The following is a 25,404-nucleotide window of genomic DNA, read 5'->3' as shown; positions in this document are numbered from 1 at the left end:
AGGTGCGGACTCCTGCTTTCGCTGCCAGGCTGCGAGTTTCACCTTCAGCTCGGCTGATGCGACGGCACGCAATGCCATTTACAATACCCTCTACACCTTACGAATGGGGTATGTGCAGGCCGTACGCATGCATGTGACAGAGATTAAATGAATTATGACCAGGCTTAGCTATTCGTATATATATTTAAATAACATCAAGTTGAATTTAAATAAGTTCCTCTGAAGTGCATCGACCTTCTCTGCGATTCTCAAGATAATTGAATTTAATCGAAATGTATAATTTAAATTGTATAAAGACATTGGAACTAAATATACTATAAAATATTTTATATTTTATTTTTACAATTATAAATAGCAGATTTATACAAACGTAAGATACCTCAATGCATTTTTATTTAAGAATTTCATATTTGTTATATATTATTAACAATCTGTACTAATTTAACAATATAAAATGCCACACGAAGCCGTTGTCAGTGCAAGGCTACAGGGTAGCATGTAATCGGGCATGCCTTCGAATGTATTTATTTTCGTATTATTGCTGCATACTTCATGGGTTCGCGTTCGGTTTCGCTTTGCGGAAACGTAACGACAGCGAATGACGTGAAACGAACGGCGCAAGCAGCGAAAGGGAAAACTTTTGCAGTCATGGATAACGATAACGATAATGATGATGATGATCGACTTTGTCCCCATTGCAAAATAATAAATGGCAAAACGAGCTGTAATGTTGACGTCGGTGTGTGTGTGTCAGATAGAGAAAGAAAGTGTGCTTGTGTGTATGTATGTAGGTCACGCCGCTGCTGCCGGTAGCCATTTGTATGCGTTTATATATATATATATATATATATATATTTATATTTACATATGTATATTTGTGGGTGCGTGTGTACACTGGCGAAATTGCCTGTCATGGGCTGCAGTAATAACAGAAGCAAGTACGAAAAACAATAACAATGGCAAAAGTTTAATGAGTTCAAGTTTTATAAATGAAAAGACAGGTGTCCTTGCAGCGCAAATCCCAATCGCAGACGGCGACGGCACGCTACGCGCCACAGACGTTGTTCTGGCCAGCGGGATGAAGCCAAAAAGTGGTGACAACGATGACGAGGATGGCGATGATCAGGACAACGATCACTTCGAGGGCGATCCACGCCCTATGCCCTACGACTTTGAAAAGGAGTTGATTAACAAGTCGAATAAACATATACGCCTTGCCGAGGTGTTTGTGCCCTCTAATATAGGTATGTGCTTGTTTAAAGTGTTATTTCTTTTGTACTTGAGGTGTTTCAAAAACTGTAAGCGGAAGTGCTTTTAAAACTGTGTTCCGATTCAAGTCTCAATTGCATACGAGAGAGATGAGGCATGGAAACTATTTCTTTCCCTTTCTCATCCGTAGCTGAACATTCGTCAATTGTGCGAATGTCACTTACCATATATCGGTTCGCATAAAAATTAGAACTAGTTAAATAATTGATTCGAAAGAACTTGAAGATAAGTCTAAGTTAATGGCATTTTTTTTCTTATAAAAACAAACAATTTAATGTTAAAAATTCCTTTATTTCAGTATATCCAATCACTTCAAAATTTTATTCTAAGCACGAACAACAGTCCATATTAAAGAAGCAGGCGCAGGCGCAACGCCATAGGTTCCATAAAGCGTTACCGGAGTATCCGTTTCTGGAGTCACAGGTGTACGGCTGGATGCCGCTGCAATGTAGAGAAGCGGCCACTTATTTGAATTGCATACATGCGCCAAAAAGGCGTTGCCGCATGACAATACACGGCGAACAAATTATAGCGGGGCGAATTACTGAACGCCCGCCTTTCAACGGCTTAAAATTCATACTTCATTAACATAAGATACTTTAATGACATAATTACCAATTGACATGCTATGATGTAGTAAACTGAATTTCTTTTATCAACTCGTTTAGTGGTCATGATTTGTAGTTAGCACATATTAACGTTAGTTGCATCTTTTCAAACTATAATTCAATTCCACTAATTCCACTAACAGATTGCAGTGGAACAATTGATTTACAAATTTTAAAAACTCTGGCAGCGCTGCATTTGGAAACAAGTTGGCAGGCCTATTGTCGTTAATGTTTACTTTTTATGTTGTGGCTCACAAAGATTTATCTAAATCTGAAACATAAAATGGACGTAAATGCGGCAAGTGATTAATAATCTAATAATACGCTGCACCGCAAGAATATGGTAAGCACGCAAATCACAATAAGAATGAACTTTCAAGCAGCACAATCGAAGTTTATGACATTTGTTGCCCTGGCAGCGGCATTTGCCGCTTAATTAGCCTCGATTTTAATGTACTATTTATTAACAGACACAATCAAATAATACGCACGCAAACAGCAAACAAGACACCGATTCGGACTCGCTGTCTTTGAATCCAGAACAACTATTAGAAGGCCTATTCCAAGCGCTGCAAAAGCTATGTAAGTTATACTTAAAAAACACCTTTTTTTTTAATAGTAATATAGTAATATAACTTTTCTTGTTTAGGGCTTCAGGGCCGCCGGCTTGTGTACTTCATTATGAGCGAACTAGGCGGCAATGAGTTTTTCGAAGCTGCCGTTTCATGGTGCGTCCAGCATCCAGATCTTTCGATCTGTTTGCTGGCTGCAGGTTTTGTATTCCTTTTGCCTTTGCTAATCATTTTTGGCTTTGGTTTTATTACCTTGGTGATAACATTTACAGGCATTCTAGTACTGGAAGGTAGTTGTATTAAGTATTAACTATTGAGAACTTCAAATTAATATCTGGCTCTAATTGCAGGCACTTTATTGACGTTTGTCTTGATGATATTTTTTGCCTGCATTGGAAGTTTGGCTATTGCTTTCATCATCTTTGCTGTTGTTGCATATTTTGGATTTTCACAGATCTATGGATTCCTTGGAATGGAGCGTTATCGAGATGCGTTTCTTAGATTTTTACAAGAAAATATTAGTGCAGCTACAGTTAATGAATCAAATTAGAAGTAGAACTTAAGCAGGTCATATTAATAAGCTATCAAAAAGAAAATATGTAGAATTCCCAGTAAGAAATAGACATATGAATTATTTGGTCATCTTCATGTGTTTTATTTTGTTTTATTTGATTTGACCACAGTTCAATTTGTCGATTGCAATTTGTACACTGTTGCTATCGATAGATGTATTGAAGCCATCTCTAATACAAACAATTAGTGTTTGCTGCAAAGAATTTGTTTATAAGCTATATTTATACGGTGCATACACTTTTGTGTATAAGTCCTGCGTCACAGCAGAGAATTTTGTTGTTGACACGGTAAGTAATACATTTATTAAATATTTTATAAATAATATTTCTTATGTATTATTAAGTTAAATACAAGTGGATTGTTGACATACTCAATGGGATATACATGACACACAAACATACAAAAGTACTTAAATACAAATGAACCAAATCTGATTTGAAACTACTATCATTTTTCTTAAAATCAATTGGTCATTGAATTCATCAAACGTTTATAGTTACCTTTAACTTTAAAAACAAACAAAAAAGTGAAAATAACAAAAAGTGAATAAAATTTATATCGAGTACATTACGTTAAATAATCGATAATAAGTACAATAATTGCGATAACTAAGCCAATCGAACGATAGTATCGTTGAAGGTATTGCAGGTCTTTTCTATGTACACACATACTTAGTTTTCGCTGGAAAATATTTAGTAATTTTCGTGTATTTAAGTGCGAGAAAATAAATAAAACCTGCTTTTAAGCAGACTTAATTCCTATTGACGCGGTAAGTAGTTAATGTTAATTAATTTTAATGTAAAACAAAAATTAAGAAGGTTTATGTAGAAAAAATGGTATAAAAAGAAACGTAAGAAAGTTGCTTATGACCAAGGGAAACAAGCAACTAGCGGGGGTGTGGTAGATTCACATATACAGCCATAAACACTGGCAGTTGCATGTATGTATTTATGTATGGAATCTCCATATTGTTTAATATGTTGTAAACATAAACAAAGATAGCTACATAAGTGGTATTCATTTCTTTAGTATATATGCATTTACTATGTATTCATTTATAAATACACATTAGAATAAAGACCACTATGTATTTCGATGGTATGTATGGCATACATATGTATATATGTATGCGTGCAGAAGGGAGCTGACAGCTTTCTGCGCAGCATAAAACATACACACATTCATATGTACATGTACACAAAACATATATATGAATATAAAGAAGTACTTGGATATATGTGCATGAGATTATTTTTAAATATTGTCATCAAAAATAATCAAAACCAGAAACGGTTTCCAAGAAAAGGTATGCAAATATGTCTTTTATTACCATTTTGTATCGCAGCATATGGCAACACTGTTAAGCTGCATTGGAGTTTCTGTCTTGTGTACTTATGTACACACAGTCTTTCTCTCTCTTTCCCATCATCTCGCTCACTCTCGCTGCACAATGTATGTATGTATATGCGTGCAACGCGGCCGCTACGGCGTCGTTCTCACTGTTTTCCAGTCACTTGTCTGCTTCGTTCGGTGCTGGTCGTTCGTTTCTTTGGCTGCGTGTGCTTAGAACCAGTACAAGGCTTGCCTTAAAAAAAAAAAAAAATAGGCAAAGCAGTGAAAACTCGACTACATACAAATATTTTGTTTTTTTTTTTCTCAGTGAATTATTAAAAAGAAGTAATTGGAAGCTGTGCTGAATTAAAATAGTTTTTTTTTTGCGTGATTTAAGTGCGTCAGGTTTGTAGCTGTGCTCTTCACATTGCAGGTAATTTTCAAAATCTAAGCTTGTTGCCCTACATGCACACACATATACATGAACATACAAATGTACGTACGCACTATCTAAACTATGCACCTTAGCATATTTTGTTTGCGCCGCTACGTCTCAAAACGGAAATACATGTTTGTTCGTACAAATACACACATATAGGTATACATATGTGTGTGTCTGTGCGCTTAGCTTATACAGTATAAGAAGTGAGTAACGATGCTCGTGTTACCTGCTGTTGTGAGAGTATAAGTTGAGGGAGTTAGTGTTCCATCTCACGTTTTCTTCCTCTGAAATTTGAGTCAGCAGCTCTCACGCTAAAATTTTTAAGTGCAGAGTATGTCAATGTTAATGTAATGCACATACATACATATATACATACTTGCTCATACGCTCATAACTACTTCAATTTTCTGGAAATTTTGTGAATGAAAGCATTTAGCGCTAAATAAGGGCCATAGAAACGATTAAGCATCAATGTTTATAAGTATATATGTATGTACATAAATCTTGTGTATATGTATATATAGAGCTTAGGCTTATGCAGGTAGGAAGCCGGTTGAAGGAGAGAAAAGTACAGAAATCGTATTTACTGACAGCGTTTGGCCATCTTAAACCATTTTGTATATATTTTCTTCTTTTCTTTTATTTTAGGTGTGGTGTAAATCGCCTAAATCACCAAGATGAGTTACATGCCAGCCCAGAACCGTACAAGTAAGTCTCTAAATTTATAACAATAAATAATTTACCGATATAAGTGTGGAAATTACCATTACATTAATTAATATTAATTAAATTTGACTTCCTTTTGACCAGTTGCAATTCAGCAATCCTTCAACTAGTTCAATTGCTCATAGGTTGTAACAGTATAACTGTAAAGTTCTCTCAAGCCTGCGGAAATGATTAAAGAACTTATCTCTCTTTTACATTGTATAAGTGGTTCACTCTGCACTCGCATTCCCGGTCTTGTTCACTGCAACTGAATCAAAATGTAAAAGGCTTGTGGCAGGGACAGAGGCAGTGTTAGGGCGGGGCTGGAACCCAATCAATGTTTTTGCACAGAGCTGCAGCACATATTCGCCTCAATGGCCATTGACAAACGATTATTTTGCAGCGGCAAAAGCGTAGTTGTAGTAATCGAATATAGCTAACAAATAGTGAGCCAGCTCGCTCCAGTGCACAACAACAACAACAACAAATGAATCTATCGGACGCCATTGTTGTTTATGTTCTTTTGTCAGTATTTCTTTTATATACATATCTTCTTTTTTTTTTATTTGAGCTGTAATGCATCTCTCCTTCTGCTTGAGTGCGGCCATCCCTGCCAACTTGTTCATTTTGCTCTTTGCGCTTTCAACATTCTTTTTTTTTTCTTGCTGCCTTTGCAAATTGCGCTTTGTAACGGCAGTTGTTGCTTTTGCTTCAACCACAGCTTCTCCTGCTGCTGTTGTTGTTTGCTTGTTCTTGTTGTTGCTGCCACTTCATTTGCAATTCGTTTGGTTTGGGTCGTGTGGGTGTGGGTGGGTGTGTGCGTGTGCTCTCGTGCTGTTTCTTCGAGCCATCTCCCTCGCACACGCTCGTTAACTCTTCCAGATATATGTATGTATGTATAAAAGTACGTACATACATACATGCATATATGTATTTTTCGTTTCTACTTCACTTGCTGGCGCACGTTTGGGACTTATTTCAGATTTGTACTGAACAATTTAATTAGAGCGGCGCGCAGTGGTCGTAGGGCTGACTGAAGGGCGTTCTTAGACCCGCCTGAGAATATGGCACAAAGTGCGTTTAATCGATCTGGGAAATATGCATGAATAGAGGCTTCAAGGCCTCAAGGACCTCGCTGCCGCCGTCGTCGTCGTCGACTGCCAGTTGCAGCGCATAAATAGCGCAAATTCAAAAACAAAGCGAATTGCTGAGCAGGCATAATTAAGGCAAAGTGGCAAACAAAACGCCCAACGCATTTGGAGCTCGCTTATCGCCCTATGCTACACACACAAACACACACACACACAGAGACAGCTGAGAAGCAGCAACCCTTGGAACTGAGTCATTTGTCCTGGCAGCGTTTTTTGGCTTTGATTGCTCGTTGAGACACAAACGACACTGATGGTTACGTCTTTTTTTATGCACATATAATATATATATATATATATATATATAGATATATCCATATATCCATATATATATATATTCCTTTATAAATATTGGTGCACGTTTCTTTTAATTTTGAAAGGGGCCGTCGCTTTTATAATATGCAAAAAATGTCCTGCAGCCCCATCCTGTCACATTCCTGTTTCAGTTGCTGTTTCCACTTCTCTTTTTGCTGTCACTTCGCTTGTCATCGTGTCGCATTTCAAATCCGACAAGAAGCCAGACATCGCCTTTGCGCCCGTCTCCTCTTTAACCCATTAGAGAAAGAGCGCGGTAGCGAGAGGAAGAATCGGCTTTAATCCTAGATATGAAGTGCACTTGTTATTTCCGCAACGGAAATGCAAATCCAATAAAAATGTGTTTGTTGGCTGAGTATCTTGAAGGATATTGAGCTGTCAGGATATTGCGGAAGAGTGTTTGAGCTGCTGAGGCGAGTAAATGGGTGTCCCGTTAAAGGATAATGTCGACACTGCTTCCAGTGTAGTCTAGTCAGGATTTGCCACAACATTCTGTTATATCTTATGCATAATTATCTTTTGCAGTGTCCCATAATAATCAATATAATCCGCCGGACTTGCCACCAATGGTGTCGGCCAAGGAGCAGACGCTGATGTGGCAACAGAACTCCTATTTGGGTGATTCTGGCATACATTCGGGCGCTGTCACCCAGGTGCCATCGTTATCCGGCAAGGAGGATGAGGAGATGGAGGGCGATCCGCTAATGTTCGACTTGGACACCGGATTTCCGCAGAACTTTACACAGGATCAGGTGGATGATATGAATCAACAGCTGAGCCAGACACGGTCGCAACGCGTACGCGCCGCCATGTTCCCAGAGACGCTCGAGGAGGGCATCGAGATACCGTCAACACAGTTTGATCCACAGCAGCCAACCGCTGTACAGCGCCTATCGGAGCCCTCACAGATGCTTAAGCATGCGGTCGTCAATTTGATCAACTACCAGGACGACGCTGAACTGGCCACACGCGCCATACCGGAGCTGATCAAGCTGCTGAACGACGAGGATCAGGTGGTCGTCTCGCAGGCAGCCATGATGGTGCATCAGCTATCCAAAAAGGAGGCTTCTCGCCACGCCATCATGAACAGTCCCCAGATGGTGGCCGCCCTCGTGCGCGCCATCTCCAATAGCAACGATCTGGAGAGCACCAAGGCAGCTGTCGGCACGCTCCACAATTTGTCGCACCATCGCCAGGGTCTGTTGGCCATCTTCAAGAGCGGCGGCATACCGGCTCTCGTCAAGCTGCTCTCCTCGCCCGTTGAGAGCGTGCTCTTCTATGCGATCACCACGCTGCACAATCTACTGCTGCATCAGGACGGCTCCAAGATGGCCGTACGTTTGGCCGGTGGCCTCCAGAAGATGGTGACGCTCTTGCAACGCAACAATGTCAAGTTCTTGGCCATTGTGACTGATTGCCTGCAGATTCTGGCCTATGGCAATCAGGAGAGCAAGCTCATCATTCTCGCTTCCGGCGGACCCAATGAGCTGGTACGCATCATGCGCTCCTACGATTACGAGAAGCTCTTGTGGACCACATCGCGTGTGCTAAAGGTGCTCTCGGTGTGCTCCAGCAACAAGCCGGCAATTGTTGATGCTGGCGGCATGCAGGCATTGGCCATGCATCTGGGCAATATGTCGCCACGTCTCGTCCAGAATTGCCTCTGGACGCTGCGCAATCTGTCGGACGCTGCCACCAAGGTGGAGGGACTGGAGGCACTGCTTCAATCGCTTGTCCAGGTCTTGGGCTCAACGGATGTCAATGTGGTCACCTGTGCCGCCGGCATTCTCTCGAATTTGACTTGCAACAATCAGCGCAACAAGGCGACCGTTTGCCAAGTGGGCGGCGTCGATGCGCTCGTTCGCACCATCATCAATGCCGGCGATCGCGAGGAGATCACCGAGCCGGCCGTCTGCGCTCTGCGTCATCTAACCTCGCGTCATGTCGACTCGGAGCTCGCCCAGAATGCGGTGCGTCTCAATTACGGCCTATCCGTAATTGTGAAGCTATTGCATCCACCATCGCGTTGGCCCCTCATCAAGGCCGTCATCGGACTCATTCGCAATCTGGCCCTCTGCCCGGCCAATCACGCGCCGTTGCGCGAACACGGCGCCATACACCATCTTGTGCGTCTCCTGATGCGTGCATTCCAGGACACAGAACGTGTAAGTAGAAGCAGAGTCTCAGTGCAGTCGTATTCGATAGTTTCCCAGGCATTCTCTTGATGAGTGGATCGCCATAGACTAGCTGAAGAGGAGGTGCTCCTCCTCTTCAATCTGTATCTTTATGTATATGTTTATTATCTGCATTATATAGCAACGTTCGTCTATTGCCACCACTGGGTCGCAGCAGCCATCTGCATATGCCGATGGCGTTCGGATGGAGGAGATTGTCGAGGGAACTGTCGGCGCCTTGCATATCCTTGCGCGCGAATCGCACAATCGTGCTCTCATACGCCAACAGTCGGTTATACCGATCTTTGTGCGTTTGCTCTTCAACGAAATCGAGAACATTCAGGTGAGTGTGGCCAAGGTGTGTCTCTGGAATTGCAATCGATAACTGAAATTGTGCATTTGCAGCGCGTGGCTGCTGGCGTGCTCTGTGAGCTGGCTGCCGATAAGGAGGGCGCCGAGATCATCGAACAGGAGGGCGCAACTGGACCGCTCACCGATCTGTTGCATTCGCGCAACGAGGGCGTGGCCACATATGCAGCCGCCGTGCTGTTCCGCATGAGCGAGGACAAGCCGCAGGACTACAAGAAGCGTCTCTCCATTGAGTTGACCAACTCGCTGCTACGCGAAGAGAACAACATCTGGGCCAACGCTGACCTCGGCATGGGTCCAGACTTACAGGTGCGTAACGCTTCCGCTTCCGGTTCCAAACTAGACGTAGACCTATCTATTGACTTCACTTGGGCTCCTATTTTCATTTCAATATTTGTATATACATTTCGCAAATTTATGTTTCGATCCCCAAAACTCCACAAATTTGTACATAAACATCTGTAGCAATACATATATAACTGAAACTATTTGTAAGCAGCAGATCAATCATGTATATAATATATATATATATATATATACTACACAAATTATCAGCATTGTATCGAATTATGAATTGTTTTCGAATCATTTTTAATGTTAGTTTTAAGTAGACTTTGATTGCATCAACTACGATTCCTCAATTGACCTAAGAAAAACAAAAACAAGAAAAGAACAATTTCAACCTCGATAAGATCAAAGTAAATGATGGCCTTGATTTATTACCATATATATATATATAATATTTATACATTATTTAGCTATTTTTATTTAAATATGTTTACTAATTACTGTTTAAATTTTGATTTTGTAATTAATTTGTATTTTGATTTATTTCGTTTCTTTTTTTCTTACATTATGTTTTGTTTGTGTGCAAAAAAAAAAAACAAAAAAAAAACCGAAATCGAACAAACCAAACACCAATCACACACATCGACCGAACTCACTTGCATCACGCACAACAACAACAACAACAACAACAAACACTATCAACTGCGCATCCTCTCTCTCTGTCTCTCACACACACACATAAACGCAACACAACAACCCGTGTTCTGTGTCTGTGTGTCTCTTCTCTATTTCCTAACAACTTTTCACTTCTGATCCATCCAAAAATAAAAAAAAATGAAAAAATAACACATACACACACACCCACACACACACACACCAACCAATCAACCAACCAACCAACCAATCAACCCACTTTTCGTATACTCACACACAAAATACATTTAAATTGACAACACGAACACGAACACGTACACGAACACAATCACGTTCACGATCACGATCACAGGATATGCTTGGACCCGAAGAAGCATATGAGGGCCTGTACGGACAAGGTCCGCCCAGTGTGCACAGTTCGCACGGAGGTCGCGCATTCCATCAGCAAGGTATGTATGCTCGCTTCCACCTACTACGGCTTTAAGGATCTACAGTCAACACTAATCAATCGCAAATCTTAACCCAGCCAAGCCTCGCCCCCAACCCTTGCCCCGCCCTCATTTAATTGCAATTAATCATATTGTATGAATGTGCGTGTTTCTATTCACTATTTGTTCAAGCCGAAACCAAAAGATGACGCAAATGGATTAGCTAAGCAAAAATACAAAAGAAAAAGCAAATTACGATTGAAGACAACTTTTCCCCCAACACCTCACTGTAGCTAACACTTAACCCCTGGCCCCACACCCTCAGGAGCCATCCGTTATCTCATCATTAATCAATTAGTATATAAGTGTCCTTATTAACAGTTATTACATACGTATAAGTGTCTAAGCGATTGCTGAACAAGTATCGTTGGTCGATTATTGCATACGTGCCTTTATTAATCGATTATTTCAGACATGAGTGCACCTACATATCGATTTGTACAATCATAAGTGATTAACCGTTATGCATATACATAAATATATATATATTTCAATGTCTTATCGATTAATACACAAGTGTTGTCCCCATAACTCGATAACATTACACAATTCATCGAAAGCAAAAGGGAAATTCACATGAACCAGTTCCAATTGATTGCCTATGATGATCATGTGAACTTTTCTTGAATCTTCGAATCCCTATGCTTGACACCTGTTTAATATTTATGTGCCCTGTTCCAAATCCCCAGACATAGTCGCTATCACCACCATCCATTTACTCCACCAATTTGCACGTAGAATGTGCCACACACATATATGTATGTATATATGTGTGTGTGTATACATCCAAATTCATTGAAACTTACTTCATTTCTCTTTGCGTCTGTTTAGTTAGTTACAAACCCTACCATCCGCCAATAATTTTAACTGTCTCTGCTCTAAACCTCATATAGTAATTGACAGTAGAATAAAGTATATAGAATAGGGATGATCTTTACCAGTAAAACACTTAATTTCGAGTCGAAATCGCATGCACTGCGTTATCATTAATGTCAAATCCTTTAGTAAGTGGATAAATAGTTGTCTTCTAGGCTTTCATATTTTCGTGTTCCATTCTCATAGCCAGAGCAAGCCAAGTTAGATTCTTGAACTCATACACATTTACCATAATCTCACACACACACACACACACAAACTCACAACTTTGACTTAAAGCAGGAGACGCCCTCAACAATTTCAGTTCTTTAACAATTTACTAAATATTATTTATTACGTTTATGTTGACATTGATTAAGCATTAATTTTGCACGCTTCTTGAATGAACAATCAAATATATATGTAAAGATGAATGAAAATGAAGCATGTACTATCTATTATATCATGTCAGTAGATATATATCTATATATATATATATATATTCGAATATGTGTTTAGCTCAGCTCTCGCCTATCGACTTGTTTTAATTATTTTATTTGATCTCTCATTCGTGCAGGATATGATACTCTACCAATAGATTCAATGCAAGGTCTCGAAATCAGCAGTCCAGTAGGTGGTGGTGCTGGCGCTGCTGGCAATGCTGTTGGCGGTGGTGCTGGTGCCGGTGGCGCAGCACCGCCTGGTGGGGCACCTACATCGCCCTACTCCATGGACATGGATGTCGGCGAGATTGATGCGGGCGCTTTGAACTTTGATTTGGATGCCATGCCCACGCCACCCAATGACAACAATAACTTGGCTGCCTGGTACGATACCGACTGTTAAGCACAGATGATAATGAGCACGATGATCATGCTGATGATGCAAGATGAAAATGACGACTACGACGGCGACGGCGATTAACAATGTCGTGCAATTAAAATACACACATTACATTATATATTAACATAAAGCAGAACAAACATATATAAAGTGCGAAATCTTACATATTACCCATATACACAAAAACAAAAAATGGAAATTAAACGAATGTTTGCAATAGAATCATAAATTAAAAAAAAAAAACGTTTTTCAAATTCAAACTTAGCTGATTGTCCAGCATTTATGTATTTCCTTCTCTTTCTGTCTTTCTTTTGAATGCAAAACGATAAATGTAGGCAAACGACTGGCAATGGAACACTTGCTATCGATAACGCACTAGGTATCTAGTGTCTGTTTTACATACAGTAGGCGGTAGCTAAGCGAAACGCCTTATTGTCTTCTGCAATGCAATGTGAAATGCAATTCAGGCGAGTGAGCACTGTACTTAAGCCAAACACAACAATTTGATGTTTTATTAAAACATTTACTTAGCTCATACATCGATTATTTATAAATGCTTGCCGAACCACTTGTGATCCACTGGCGACAGCCATCGATGGCAACCATTTAAGTTGTTTTGTATAACGTATTTCATTGTGAATGGATTTTGGTTTTCGCGTGCCAATTGCTCCTCCTCGACCTGCTGTTCATCCAGCATTTGCTGAGAGACAACCTTAGCCTGGAATGGCAACTGATTGGCCACCTGCTGTAGGAAGCCCTTGCATTCGATGAACTCACATTTGCCAGCAATTTCCACTATGACACGACCCGCCTTAATCGGGGTCACGTAATGATCGATGGCGCCCTTACCGCCGCCCATGCGCTGGCCTTGACCCTTCTTGGTGATCGGCTGCCAAGGCGCCGGCACACGCCATGTGGCAAACATTGTGTTCACGTTCATCTTGCGACCAATGGTCAGACGCATCATTTCGTAGTGGCCCCAGCGCAGACGACCGCCACCAGTGGCAATGATCGCATATTGCTTGTGCAGCAGCTGGTTGTGGACAAGCTCGGGTCCGCGCATGTAACGCAAACGTTTTTGCATTTTGGGCGGTCGAAGGTTGGGCGGCAGTTGGGGCATGCGCTCCATGATACGCAGCTTGGGTCGATCCACCTTCTCGATATCTGCAATATCGAGCCACAATTTAATAAAATACTTATTATACGCGATCTATATTACGGCATACTTTCATATTTGACTGGCGGTGGGAAATATTTGAGGCCGGCTACGCAATTGTAGTTCACATTGGCAGCTGTAAATGAAATGATATTGAATCAAACTATATCTCTGGCTGCGTGCAATAATGTGCTCTTACATGTTATGCTGTTTTTGAATAGTTGACTGACCGTTTTTAAGCACCACATGTTTGTTTTCTAATATATATTTAATATAATCGTGAATCCATGAATTTGTTCTGTTGCTGGTTGCATCAGCGCAGCGTTGCCAGACAGTCGAGGCAATAATTTTAAAAATTCTTTACAATTGTCTAGCATTCAATTATTTGTATTAATAAATAATTGTATTAAAAACTAAATCTTGATTTCTTTTTTTTTTTATTTTGGTATGTAATATTAATATTTAATTATAATACATACTTTTTTATTGTAGTAACACTGTTTTAAGCGTTACCGTACATTTTTCGTTATCGTATATATAATTTAATGATGGTAGGCGATATATTAATATTTTGTATATTCTGAAAACAAGCAAGGGAAATGATTACATTAACAAATTTGAAACAGTAAAAAGTACAGTATTGCCACACATGTTGCCAAGCTCAATATAGTTGTACAGGTTGCAGCATATGCAGGTATATAATTTGCATTTGCTTTTCTTGATGGAAACGAGGTATTTACGTGTGGGTGTGTGTACATATTGTTATCGAAAAATGCAACGCTGTCAAAGTGTGGTATTTTTCTTCATATATTATCACTGCTTAAAGTTTAGGATACCCTGCGCATACACGAAAAATCATTTTTTGTCTAAATAGTGTATGTTTTGAAACATTCTCTATATGTACATACAAACAAATAGAACTCCATATCCAAGTGCATTGAGCAACAATTGCTAGCGTTTAAATGTGTTTGGCCGCTTAGTTTGTTGTTATGAATATATCGAAAGTGACAACATCGCTTGCTGCTGCGGCTGCTGCCGCCGAAAAAGCGAAACCCGAACGTGTAACATCTGCAACGGCAGCGCTCAATTTTAATTCAATATCTATACAAAAGCGCAGCAGTGTGGACGACAATGATGATCCGAATCGCAAGAAAATAAAGCGCGATATTGTTATATGTACGCCCACAACCAGTTTACCCGCCAAACAACGTGCAGCTACAGCTACAGCTACAACAACAACAACAACCACAGCAGCAGCAGCAGCAACAACAGCAACAGCAGTAGCAGCCGTGGTAGTGGCAGCATCATCCACAAACACTGCAACAAATAAAATAACAACGGACGAGCCACTAACAACAAACATCAGCATTGGCGGCAATTTTGTTAGTCACTCGAATGCCAAGACAGAAGCTGCTGCCGCTGCTGCTGCTGCTGCCGCTGCCGCTGCTGCAAGTTCTGCTGACGTCTGCTGGGAGCAACGGGATGATCAAATAATCGTCTGTGAAATGAACGCCATCAAGCCAGAGGAGTCGTCCGCCACCACCGCGACCATCATCAACAACAGCAACGCCAGCAGCAGCAACAGTAACATCAGTAATAGCAACAACCCAAAGCAAAGTAAGTAGCGCCTAAGTTGAGAAGTGTTTGCAATGATTGCATTAAATTCATACATATTGTATTGCAGCTTATGCCAGCTTTACCAAAAAAGATGTCACAACAGCATCAATTTCCTCATCCTCCTCCACAGCCTCCATTATATCGATAGAGCCAAGCGGTGAGCAGACGCCTGGCAACAGCAGCGAGCAGCAGCAGCAGCTAGGCAAAACGGTGACCATTCAGGAGCTTGACTATGTGCTGCTGCCAGCAACAACAACGGCTGAGCTGAAGCCTGCGGCAACACACGAAGCAACAGTTACGAATAACAACACCAGCAGTGGCGGCAGCAGCAGCAGTAACAACAACAACAACAACAGTAGCTGCAGCAGCAGCAACAGTATTGCCAGCAGCACCATAGTCACTGGTAACATGACGCAAAAGTCAACGACGTCAGCGCAGCTACAACCAGGCAGCTACAACATGTTCAATAGTGGCACAACAACGGGCACGGGCACAGCTACGGCAACAACGACAACAACGCTGCTGAATCGCGTTAGCTTTCAGACAAAGTACAAGGGTCAGCAGGTGATGGTGAACGCCAAGAAGCTGGCGGAGGGCACGCAGACAACGGCCAAGGTGTCCATTGGCAATAAGATGATATCGGTGCCGCTGCTAAAGCCGCAAATACTGCAGGGCGGGCAATTTATGAGTGCGAGCGGTGCCACAACGGCTGGTGGTGCAACAATTGTTGAAAGCAAACAGCAGGCCACCGCTGTGACGACGGCAACGGTGACGGCCCAGCAACAGCAGCAGCATCAGCATCAACATCAGCATCAGCAGCAACAACAATTAAACCTCAAACTGGTCAAGTCACGCAAGAATCCAACAACCATCGTCTCGTTTGCCAATGTGCAAATCAAACCTGCCACTACCAAAATCGTCACCGCCAAGGTGGTTAGCAAAAAGATGTCGATGCAATTCCAGCAGCAGCAACATCTCCAGCTGCAGATACAACAGCAGCAACAACAGCAGCCAGGCGCCGGCAGCATTGTCACAATAACCCCAACTAACTCGGGTCAAACATTTACCATGCTGCAGCAGCAGCAGCAGCAGGACAAGCAACAGCACGATGGCGAATCACACGACCAGCAGCAGCAACAGCAGCTGCAGCAGCAGCCGAAAACAATCACCTACAGCGAGAATATACAAAAGATATTGCTAAACAAGAGCAAATCAATGGATGGCGGCGATGTCACCACCGAGTTTGGCAAAATTAACAGCGTGGTAATCAAGCCACTGGACAAGAGTCAACTGCACTGCACGCCCAGCATAAATATATTCAAGCAGCAGGCGCCACAGCAGCAGCAGCAGCAGCAGCAGGGAGCAGCTGGTGCAGCTGACGACTCGCTGCCGAAGCCAGCAACGGGCGCCACGCTCTGCACACGGCCCATCATATCCATTCAGAAGAATATCTCGTTGGTGGTGTCCAAGACGGCGATGGGACAGCAGAAGCCCAAAATGATAACGACATCGGCGAATAGCGGCGCAACGCTGCAAATGCAGCCCTTCAACTCGCTGGACGCTGAGACTGTGGGCAAGCTGCAGCTAAAGGCGCAGGCGGTGAAGCTGAACGAATCGAAGGCCGATGCCGGCGACAGTGAGTCGAAGCCGAAGCTGTTGCTGGTTAAGCAAGCGTCCGCTCCGCCGGATAGCCACAAGGATTTCCCAGCTGAACAGCAGCAGCAACAGCAGCAGGAGGAGCAGCAGCAGCAGCAGCAGCCGCAGGCGCAGCAGCTGGGCAACGCCACTGAGAAGCGCATCACGCTGCACGCGCGTGTAGATGATTCCAACAATGCGCTGCTCAAGCAGTTGCTGCAGAACAGCAGCAGCAGCAGCAGCAGCAACAACAGCTCCAGCAGCAGCAGCAGCAGCAACAACACCCACAATCTGCAGCAGATTTCTATAACATCGGCGCCGCTGTCGGCGCGCAAGGTCATCAATGTGCGGGCGCCGAGCATGGGTCTGGTTAGTTCGCTGGAGGCGCAATTGGCACGCCCCGTTATACCGCCCGTGCCGGCGGCCGTGAGCAGCAGCAATAGCAATACCAGCGGCAGCGGCAGTTGCAATACCATAACGACAACAACAGCCACTATGGTGGCTATTAGTCAGGCGGCCACGCCCACACCAGTTGTCGAGCCGCAAAAGCTGCTCGAATTGCAGCAGCAGCAGCAGCAGCAGGAGTCTGCACCAGCAGCAGCAGCAGCAGCAGCTACAACAACAACAACAGCAGCGGCAGCAACAATTACTGCCACGACAGCAGCAGCACCGCCAATAGCAACAGCAGCAACAGTTGCTGTTGCGCCGCCTGCGCCTCAACTTAAGCAATCGGTGCAAATTGTATCCAAGGAAACCTCGTTCATATCCACACCCGTGTCAGCCACAGCTGCAGCTGCTGCTGCCGCCGCCGCCGCTGCTGCTGCTGCTGCTGCTGCAGCAGCAACAGTCACGTCCTCGGCCATGCCCGCCGTGACCAGCAAGCTGCCCACGCTGATTGTTGAGCCGAGCAATAAGACAGAGCCACTGCCGCCGCCTCCATCTTATGAGCTGAGCACGGGGCAAGTGTCGAACGTGACCATTTCCATAACGACTAAGCCCACCAAGGAGCTGATCAAGCTCAGCAAGCTTGAGCCGCACGATGAGCCGCACGCCCAGCCGGAACCCGAGAAGCCGCATCTGCCCGCGCCAGTGCACAGCGACAACTGGAAGCTGCAGGAGAAGCCAGCAAATGTGAATCTGATTAGCAGCGAGGCGCTGAAACGAAAGTTGCCCATGCAACAACAGCAGCAGCAGCAGCAACAGCAACAGCAGCTGCAACAACAGCAGCAGCAGCAGCAGCTGCAACAACAGCAGCAGCAGCAGCAACAGCAACAAGCTGAGGAAAAGGAACTTAAAAGCGAAATTGCTTTGGGGCATAGCAACAATGTGGATCATGAGTTGATAAAGGCGCGCATAGCAACGCCGACAACGCTGCAACAGCAACAGCAACAGCAACACTTGCAGCAACAACATCAGCAGCAACAACATCAACAACAACAGCAGCAGCAGCAACAGCAGCAGTTGCAAATGCAGCTGCAGCAACAGCAGCTATTACAGCAACAACAGTTGCAGCAACAGCAACAGCAACAACCACAGCAGCAGCTGCTGCAGCAACAACCACAGCAGCAGCTGCTGCAACAACAGCAGCAGCAACAACAGCAGCAGCAGCAACAACAACAACAGTTGCAACAACATCAGCTACAACAACAGCATCAACAACAGCAGCAACAACAACAACAACAACAGCAGCAGCAGCAGCAATATCAGCTACACCAGCAACATCAGCTGCATCAACAACAAATGCTGCCACAGGCACCGCCAACACCAACAGGAGCAGCTGCAGCCGCCGCCGCAGCAGCAGCGGCAGCCGCATCAGGCACAGCCTTGTCTGAGCCAAAGGCCGTGGAGCAGCGCAAGCGACGGAAGCGCGAGGCGCAGAGGCCGCGACGCAGCAATGCGAATGCGGCTGCTGGCGCGGCAGCTGCTGCCGCTGCTGCTGCCGCCGCCGCTGCCGCTGCCAGCAGCCTGCGGGATATGCCCGGCACATTGCCAGCCGGCGCTGTGGTGCAATTGACCAATATGCCGGGCAACGCGCAGCTGAGTGGTCCGCTGGCCAGCGGCGGGCATTTGCTTACGGGCAGCAGCTCCGGCATGGGCTCGCCCATGCTGAAGAAGCGCGTGCGCAAGTTGTCCAAGGTCGAGGAGGATCACGATGCATTTACCGAGAAGCTGATGACGCACATACGTCAAATGCAGCCGCTGCAGGTGCTCGAGCCGCTGCTCAATCGCAATTTTCTCATTGGCCACGGCGCCTGCTTTGGCAGCAATGGCAGCAACGCCGCCGGCGGCGGCAAGCTGAAGGCCATTTCGCGTGCCCTTCAGCTGCAGCGACAGCTGGACGATAGCAGCAGTGGCAGTGGCAGCTGCAGCAGCAGCAGCGTTGATTGCGATCAGCTGCTCGGCCGCATTGGCAATCTGCGACATCCGAGCATCAAGTCGCTATACGATAGCGAACGCTTCGGCGGCAGCGGCGATGCCAGCAACAACTTGACCAGCAGCAACAGCAGCAGCAGCAGTCTGACGTCAAATGGCGGCTCGCTGTCGAGCATACAGAATGACTTCTACGATCAGGAGTTCTCGACGCACATTCAGCGCAATCCGCGCGAACGTCTGCAGCGCTTGATAACGGCAGTGCGCGATTGCAACCTGGAGACGACGGATCTCGTTGAGCAGCAGCAGCAGCAGCAGCAGCAGCAACATCAGCAGGCAGCAGCCACGCGCTTGGATGGCCCCGTGGCCTGGTCACGTCTCAGTCGCTATCCGGGCCTGGTGCTGCTCAATACCAATAGCAATCAGCGCTGTGCACCTGGACGCATGTCGCCGGTGGCGCTGGCAATGGACGCGAATGCTGTGCGAACGCGCGTGTCGCCGCTACTGCGCAGCTGCGCCGAGGACTTACGCAAGGCGCAGCAGCTGGATCTGGGCCTGTCGTTGGGCCACAACAGCAGCAGCAGCAACAGCAACAGCAGCAGCAGCAGCAACAACAACAACAATAGCAACAACAACAACAGTAGCAGCAGCAGCACCAGCAGCAGCAACTGCAACAGCAACAGCAACAACAACATTAACAACAACAACAATTACCAGCAGAAGAACCAAAATGTGATACTCTCGCTGCACACCTCGGCAACGGACAACATTGCCGGCGTGCTGCGAGATTTGGCGAATCTACTGCACTTGACACCCGCGTTAACCTGCAAACTGATCGATGCATCAGCAGCGGACAAGGCCAAGGAGCCGAGTGAACCAGAGCCGGGCCAGGGCCAGGGGCTGGGGCTGGGTCAGGGTCTGTCAGTTGCTGCCGTCACTAGTCAGGGCAATCTGCGCAAAATACTCACCGGACAGCGCAAGCTGTGCCGTTGCTGCAGCAGTGTGATCGCCGCCTTTGGGCTGCGTGTGCCGCATCAGAATTTGCCCGAGGAGCAGCCATCGCCCATGCTGGCAATGCTGCGTTCGCTGCTGCCGCGCAAATCCTCACCGCCGCCCTATGCTTACTTCTGCAATCGCAGCTGCTTTGCGCAGTACAAATGGCGCGGCAAGGAGGAGCCAGTTGATGAGGAAGCAACAACGACGACGGCGACGGCGACGGCGGCGTCGGTGGCGACGGCCTCGGCGACGGCCACATCGTCGTCTGCATCCAGTGCGCTGCCGGTTGCTGGGGATGCATTCATGACCATGTTGCCCATTGATAAGGTCGAGCCCGAAGACGTTGATATGGAGCAGCAACAGTCGCAACAGCAGCAACAGCAGCAACAACAACAGTCGCAGCCACAGCAGCCGCAGAGCGAATCGACGCCAACAACGCCGCCAGTGAAGCGCAAATGCATCATCAAGAGGTACAGCGCCGATTGCTTTGCAGCCGGGCCCGAATCTGCAGCCATCAAGCAGGAGAGCGAGGCAACGGCGCCCAATAACACCGTCTGGGAGACAGATTTCAATCCCAACAATCTAGAGGATTTGCGCCAATGCGTTTTCTGCAATCAACGCGGTGACGGCAAGGCCGATGGACCCTCGCGCTTGCTCAACTTCGATGTGGACAAATGGGTGAGCCACGATACCATGTGCAAATCCAATCTCTTATACATATTTATAAATGATTTTATTTGTATTTTCAGGTGCATTTGAATTGCGCCTTGTGGTCGAACGATGTCTATGAGACGGTCTCCGGCGCGCTAATGAACTTTCCGACTGCCTTGCAGTCAGGCCTCAATCAGGCATGCAGCGCCTGCCACCAGCTGGGCGCAACGATCAAGTGCTTCAAGTCGCGCTGCAGCAATCTCTACCATCTGCCCTGTGCTATCAAGGAGGAGTGCATATTTTACAAGAACAAATCGGTCCATTGCAGCGCCCATGCGGCAAACAGCTCGGCGGGCGTCACTGAGAACGAGCTCAGCTCGTTTGTGGTGCACCGGCGGGTGTTTGTCGATCGGGACGAGAATCGTCAGGTGGCCACGGTCATGCACTATTCGGAGCTGAGCAATCTGTTGCGTGTCGGCAACATGACCTTCCTCAATGTGGGTCAATTGTTGCCGCATCAGCTGGAGGCCTTCCATACGCCCCACTACATATATCCCATTGGCTATATGGTGGTAAGTACACACACAACCTATTGAAATTGTCAATGGATTCACCTGTTTGCTTGTTCCTTTAGAGCCGCTATTATTGGTGCGTGCGCCGGCCGAATCGACGATGTCGTTATGTCTGCAGCATTGCCGAGGTCGGCTGCCGGCCAGAGTTTCGCATCCAGGTGCACGATGGCAACGACAAGGAGCCGGATCGCGAGTTCCGCGATAGCACAGCCTCGGGCGTCTGGCAACAGATCTTGCAGCCCATTCAGCAGTTGCGCAAGGTGCACAAGTGGCTGCAGCTCTTTCCGCAGCACATTAGCGGCGAGGATTTGTTTGGTCTAACCGAGCCGGCGATTGTGCGCATCTTGGAGAGCCTGCCGGGCATCGAGACGCTCACCGATTATCGCTTCAAATATGGACGCAATCCGTTGCTAGAATTCCCGCTAGCCATCAATCCGTCCGGCGCGGCGCGCACCGAGCCCAAACAGCGCCAGCTGCTTGTCTGGCGGAAGCCGCACACCCAGCGCACCGCCGGCAGCTGCAGCACCCAGCGCATGGCCAATTCGGCGGCGATTGCCGGCGAGGTGGCGTGTCCCTATAGCAAACAGTTTGTGCACTCCAAGAGTTCCCAGTACAAAAAGATGAAGCAGGAATGGCGCAACAACGTCTACCTGGCGCGGTAAGCTACAGACGCGACTATATACCAAACATCTATCAAATGTATGGCATCTCTTTCTCTTCTCCGTATCAGTTCAAAGATCCAGGGCTTGGGCTTGTATGCGGCACGCGACATCGAGAAGCACACGATGATCATAGAGTATATTGGCGAGGTAATACGCACTGAAGTATCGGAGATACGTGAAAAGCAATATGAGTCAAAGGTGAGTGAATCTGTCTCTCTCTATCTCTGTATTGATATATATTAATATGAGAATTGTTTGCCAACAGAATCGTGGTATTTACATGTTCCGTCTGGATGAGGATCGCGTTGTCGATGCCACATTGAGCGGCGGTCTAGCGCGCTATATCAATCACTCCTGCAATCCAAATTGTGTGACAGAGATCGTTGAGGTCGATCGTGATGTGCGCATCATAATATTTGCTAAGCGTAAAATCTATCGAGGCGAAGAGGTGAATTCCCATTGTGTATATAACATACTGAAGCATTCAATTAATATTTAATGTCGTTTCGTTGCACAGCTCTCGTACGATTATAAGTTTGACATTGAGGATGATGCGCACAAAATACCCTGCGCTTGTGGTGCGCCCAATTGTCGAAAGTGGATGAATTAAATACCAGTAAACAACAACAACAACAACAGCAAACAACACCAGCAGAAGCAACATTATTAAACAGCAGCAGCAACAAATGGAGTTCGGATGCTGCTTGCCCATACCCAGTGAACACAAGTTGATTCGATTCGTTGTTATTCACATGTTGTACTCCAACACACATCATCAAAATAGTATATTCTTTAAGCAGTATATATGTACATATATTTATTAGATATATATATGCATGTATCCGCACATATATATATATATATATATATATATATATATGTATGTGACCATGAATGCGCCCTTCGTGCATATTGTAGCTAATTTGTATCCTATTGCTCATAAGCCAAACGTGTTTTGTAGTATAATTAAACAAAGAAACAAAAAAATAACAAAAATTTAAGGAAAAATGCAAAAAAAATAACAAAAACAAATATTAAAATTTCACGCATAAAATATTTGTAGTTAAAAATTTTAAGCATGTATTTTATGTTACTTACTTGATGATTCGTATGTATTACGTGCGTATATAATATATAAAACTATCTCTATATATATATTCTCTACCCAAATCCTGTAAACGCCAAGAGCAGACCTGGGTGTGCCTTCGTTCGTTTTTATTATTATTATTATTATTTAATTCTTCTTTTTTTTTTTTTTGCTGTTACGAGAGACTGTATAAGAGGATGAGAAACAAAAGAAAAATGAAAACACAATCTCTTCCGAAATGGTGTAGAATATTTATTTAATGTACATCCAAAACTGAATGTATTTTTTTACTTAATTTCATTTCTATATCTTAACATAAATTTATCAATTCAAGTGTATCTTTAGTTCTTAAGTAAATGTAAACACTTTAAAACATTTAACAATATATATATATATATATATATATATATATATATATATATATATATATATTATATATATATATGCATATAAATTATATATATATATCTATATATATATAAAATATATACATATATATAGGATTTTTGTTTATTTATATAATATTTACATGAACTTTGTTTTCTTTGTAGTGAAACAATTTAACTAAATTTCAACAATTTACATACTGTATGTACACCGAAATGTCATTAAATATATATATAGTATATATATAAATCGATGTATATATATATATATACTTTTGTTTAAAGTTAAAAACTTTGTTGTCTGTTGTTGATTGCGCTGGGTGGTTGCTACGTCTTTCTCCTAAGTCGATTTAATAAATTTTGCACTTCTACGGCAAACGCTAATGTGAGCATGTCGAAATTTTTCAAATACCATGAAATATTGTACATTAAATGGATGCGTCTATTTTTATCTAAAAACGATTTATAAAAAACACTCATTTGATCGGCGCTAATCTCATCGTTTCCGTTAATTTTGTGCAATTGTATGAAGTCCTCTTTTTCCTGCAACCAAAAAAAAAAAACAAAAAATTAACTACAATTTCAACTAACATAAATACAAATGAGAAAGAGTCGGAAAACGTGCACCGAAGTGTGAGAGAGATAGAACGTAAAACGTACTGTTTCATGCGTCTCTCTTACGTTATGTCTCTCTCTCTCTCTCCCACTCTCTCTCCCTTTCGCTTGCGTGAGCTGAATGATATAAATTAACTTCACCGTAACAAACCTCATAGAACCGTTTGTTGTGTTTTGTCCAAAAATCCATATTCCATTTTTCAACTTCAATGCGTAACAAACGTAATTTCTTGGCCAATTCCGTTTCATTCTCATCGTAATGCCGCACATAGGGCCGCAGATTGGATTGCGGATCCGGCGGACCAACGTAATCCGTTTTTACCAACTGCGGATCCGGCGGTTGTGTAAGACCAACGCTCACAGAACGTTTTTCGGAGCGCGCCTGTGTCTGATCAGCTGCATAGCGGCGTGGCCAGTGCTTAATGACAACATTTATTTATGTTAGTAATGGTATCTAAAAGGGTTTAGCTATGCACTACTTACTTTTAAGGAACTTATGAGTATCCGAGGTTGTACGGTTTTATTCATTTCTATTTACTAAGTTGTCATGTGTGTGTTTATATACATATATATAAGTAAATAGTGCCGCGACTAGTGATGAGCAAGAATTATCGGAATAATTAAGATTATGTTACGATAGTTCGATTGCTGGCTCTCTCTCTCTCTCCGCGCATGTCTTGATTGAAAAGAAGAGGGGCACTACGTTTTGCCGCCAAAACGCTAACTCACTAACTTATTCAAAAATATGAAAATAAAAGCGTTTTGTTGATAAGAAAATAGTGTACTTTTTACACTAACTATTGAGCTTGCATAAAGACTGGAGTCTTATTGTAATTACCCCTTATATTCAATATATATATATGTATAAAATAATATTTTTATTGGGTATTTCGTTTGAATGTTGAAGCTGTTAAGCTCAGCTAAATTTGGCGCAATAAAAGCTAAAAAGCCAAACAGCCGACATCTGTGCCTCACAGCATCCAGCATTTTGGCATGCACCCATCGATATATCGTCAGCAAAT

The 25,404-nt window shown here is 44.0% G+C and overlaps 6 protein-coding genes across 8 annotated transcripts; 4 read left to right on the top strand and 2 right to left on the bottom strand.

The window, feature by feature from the left end:
- The first annotated feature begins 910 nt into the window (after positions 1-910).
- LOC111596827 lies at positions 911-2,011 on the top strand. Its single transcript, XM_023311197.2, has 3 exons — positions 911-938; positions 1,002-1,244; positions 1,568-2,011. Exons 2-3 carry the CDS (start codon positions 1,079-1,081, stop codon positions 1,855-1,857), a joined length of 456 nt encoding a protein of 151 aa, XP_023166965.1. The 5' UTR covers positions 911-938; positions 1,002-1,078; the 3' UTR covers positions 1,858-2,011.
- A 131-nt stretch (positions 2,012-2,142) lies between these two features.
- Positions 2,143-3,085, top strand: LOC111596825. Its single transcript, XM_023311196.2, has 4 exons — positions 2,143-2,220; positions 2,348-2,459; positions 2,527-2,739; positions 2,800-3,085. The coding sequence occupies exons 1-4, from the start codon at positions 2,218-2,220 to the stop codon at positions 2,997-2,999; spliced, it is 528 nt and encodes a 175-aa protein (XP_023166964.1). The 5' UTR covers positions 2,143-2,217; the 3' UTR covers positions 3,000-3,085.
- Positions 3,086-3,176: 91 nt separating this feature from the next.
- Positions 3,177-12,854, top strand: LOC111596823 (armadillo segment polarity protein). Of its 3 annotated transcripts, none has more exons than XM_023311193.2 (7): positions 3,177-3,309; positions 5,445-5,504; positions 7,490-9,129; positions 9,281-9,481; positions 9,544-9,816; positions 10,802-10,898; positions 12,370-12,854. In XM_023311193.2, the coding sequence occupies exons 2-7, from the start codon at positions 5,474-5,476 to the stop codon at positions 12,636-12,638; spliced, it is 2,511 nt and encodes an 836-aa protein (XP_023166961.1). In that variant the 5' UTR covers positions 3,177-3,309; positions 5,445-5,473; the 3' UTR covers positions 12,639-12,854. The 3 variants fall into 3 exon arrangements, with proteins under 3 accessions (XP_023166961.1, XP_023166962.1, XP_023166960.1); XM_023311192.2 differs by lacking the exon at positions 3,177-3,309 and adding an exon at positions 3,650-3,791; XM_023311194.2 differs by lacking the exons at positions 3,177-3,309; positions 10,802-10,898 and adding an exon at positions 3,647-3,791 and having other exon boundaries at positions 12,370-12,479.
- A 312-nt stretch (positions 12,855-13,166) lies between these two features.
- Positions 13,167-14,157, bottom strand: LOC111596818 (39S ribosomal protein L16, mitochondrial). Its single transcript, XM_023311185.2, has 3 exons — positions 13,991-14,157; positions 13,862-13,927; positions 13,167-13,799 (listed from the first exon to the last, which is right to left on the bottom strand). The coding sequence occupies exons 1-3, from the start codon at positions 14,037-14,039 to the stop codon at positions 13,183-13,185; spliced, it is 732 nt and encodes a 243-aa protein (XP_023166953.1). The 5' UTR covers positions 14,040-14,157; the 3' UTR covers positions 13,167-13,182.
- A 265-nt stretch (positions 14,158-14,422) lies between these two features.
- Positions 14,423-23,137, top strand: LOC111596840 (histone-lysine N-methyltransferase trr). Its single transcript, XM_030224032.1, is given in 12 exon segments — positions 14,423-15,408; positions 15,476-17,582; positions 17,617-17,743; positions 17,746-18,279; positions 18,724-18,945; positions 18,997-19,973; positions 20,097-21,087; positions 21,159-21,632; positions 21,695-22,290; positions 22,363-22,492; positions 22,560-22,742; positions 22,812-23,137. Coding segments are annotated over 12 exon segments (7,062 nt in total). The 5' UTR covers positions 14,423-14,780; the 3' UTR covers positions 22,905-23,137.
- A 907-nt stretch (positions 23,138-24,044) lies between these two features.
- Positions 24,045-24,988, bottom strand: LOC111596829 (APOPT family protein CG14806, mitochondrial). Its single transcript, XM_023311199.2, has 3 exons — positions 24,866-24,988; positions 24,534-24,800; positions 24,045-24,310 (listed from the first exon to the last, which is right to left on the bottom strand). Exons 1-3 carry the CDS (start codon positions 24,908-24,910, stop codon positions 24,095-24,097), a joined length of 528 nt encoding a protein of 175 aa, XP_023166967.1. The 5' UTR covers positions 24,911-24,988; the 3' UTR covers positions 24,045-24,094.
- Between the last annotated feature and the right edge of the window lie 416 nt (positions 24,989-25,404).

The sequence above is a fragment of the Drosophila hydei genome, unplaced genomic scaffold (assembly GCF_003285905.1).
Source record: "Drosophila hydei strain 15085-1641.00,03,60 unplaced genomic scaffold, DhydRS2 tig00000339-arrow-arrow-pilon, whole genome shotgun sequence".
Classification (NCBI taxonomy): Eukaryota; Metazoa; Arthropoda; class Insecta; order Diptera; family Drosophilidae; genus Drosophila; species Drosophila hydei.
This window is presented reverse-complemented; position numbering and strand designations above follow the sequence as displayed.

What these genes read in the sequence shown, in the direction of transcription:
- LOC111596827 (XM_023311197.2), top strand. Translation starts at nt 1,079, where the DNA reads ATGAAGCCAAAAAGTGGTGACAACGATGACGAGGATGGCGATGATCAG. An exon ending in GTTTGTGCCCTCTAATATAG is followed by an intron (nt 1,245 to 1,567) that starts GTATGTGCTTGT and finishes CCTTTATTTCAG; the next exon opens with TATATCCAATCACTTCAAAA.
- LOC111596825 (XM_023311196.2), top strand. An exon ending in CCAAGCGCTGCAAAAGCTAT is followed by an intron (nt 2,460 to 2,526) that starts GTAAGTTATACT and finishes TTTCTTGTTTAG; the next exon opens with GGCTTCAGGGCCGCCGGCTT. An exon ending in AGGCATTCTAGTACTGGAAG is followed by an intron (nt 2,740 to 2,799) that starts GTAGTTGTATTA and finishes CTCTAATTGCAG; the next exon opens with GCACTTTATTGACGTTTGTC.
- LOC111596823 (XM_023311193.2), top strand. Translation starts at nt 5,474, where the DNA reads ATGAGTTACATGCCAGCCCAGAACCGTACAA. An exon ending in ACGAAATCGAGAACATTCAG is followed by an intron (nt 9,482 to 9,543) that starts GTGAGTGTGGCC and finishes GTGCATTTGCAG; the next exon opens with CGCGTGGCTGCTGGCGTGCT. An exon ending in TCGCGCATTCCATCAGCAAG is followed by an intron (nt 10,899 to 12,369) that starts GTATGTATGCTC and finishes TCATTCGTGCAG; the next exon opens with GATATGATACTCTACCAATA.
- LOC111596818 (XM_023311185.2), bottom strand. Translation starts at nt 14,039, where the DNA reads ATGTGGTGCTTAAAAACGGTCAGTCAACTATTCAAAAACAGCATAACA. An exon ending in ATTCAAAAACAGCATAACAT is followed by an intron (nt 13,928 to 13,990) that starts GTAAGAGCACAT and finishes TTTCATTTACAG; the next exon opens with CTGCCAATGTGAACTACAAT. An exon ending in ACCGCCAGTCAAATATGAAA is followed by an intron (nt 13,800 to 13,861) that starts GTATGCCGTAAT and finishes TCGATATTGCAG; the next exon opens with ATATCGAGAAGGTGGATCGA.
- LOC111596829 (XM_023311199.2), bottom strand. Translation starts at nt 24,910, where the DNA reads ATGAATAAAACCGTACAACCTCGGATACTCATAAGTTCCTTAAAA. An exon ending in TACTCATAAGTTCCTTAAAA is followed by an intron (nt 24,801 to 24,865) that starts GTAAGTAGTGCA and finishes GTTGTCATTAAG; the next exon opens with CACTGGCCACGCCGCTATGC. An exon ending in ACAACAAACGGTTCTATGAG is followed by an intron (nt 24,311 to 24,533) that starts GTTTGTTACGGT and finishes TTTTGGTTGCAG; the next exon opens with GAAAAAGAGGACTTCATACA.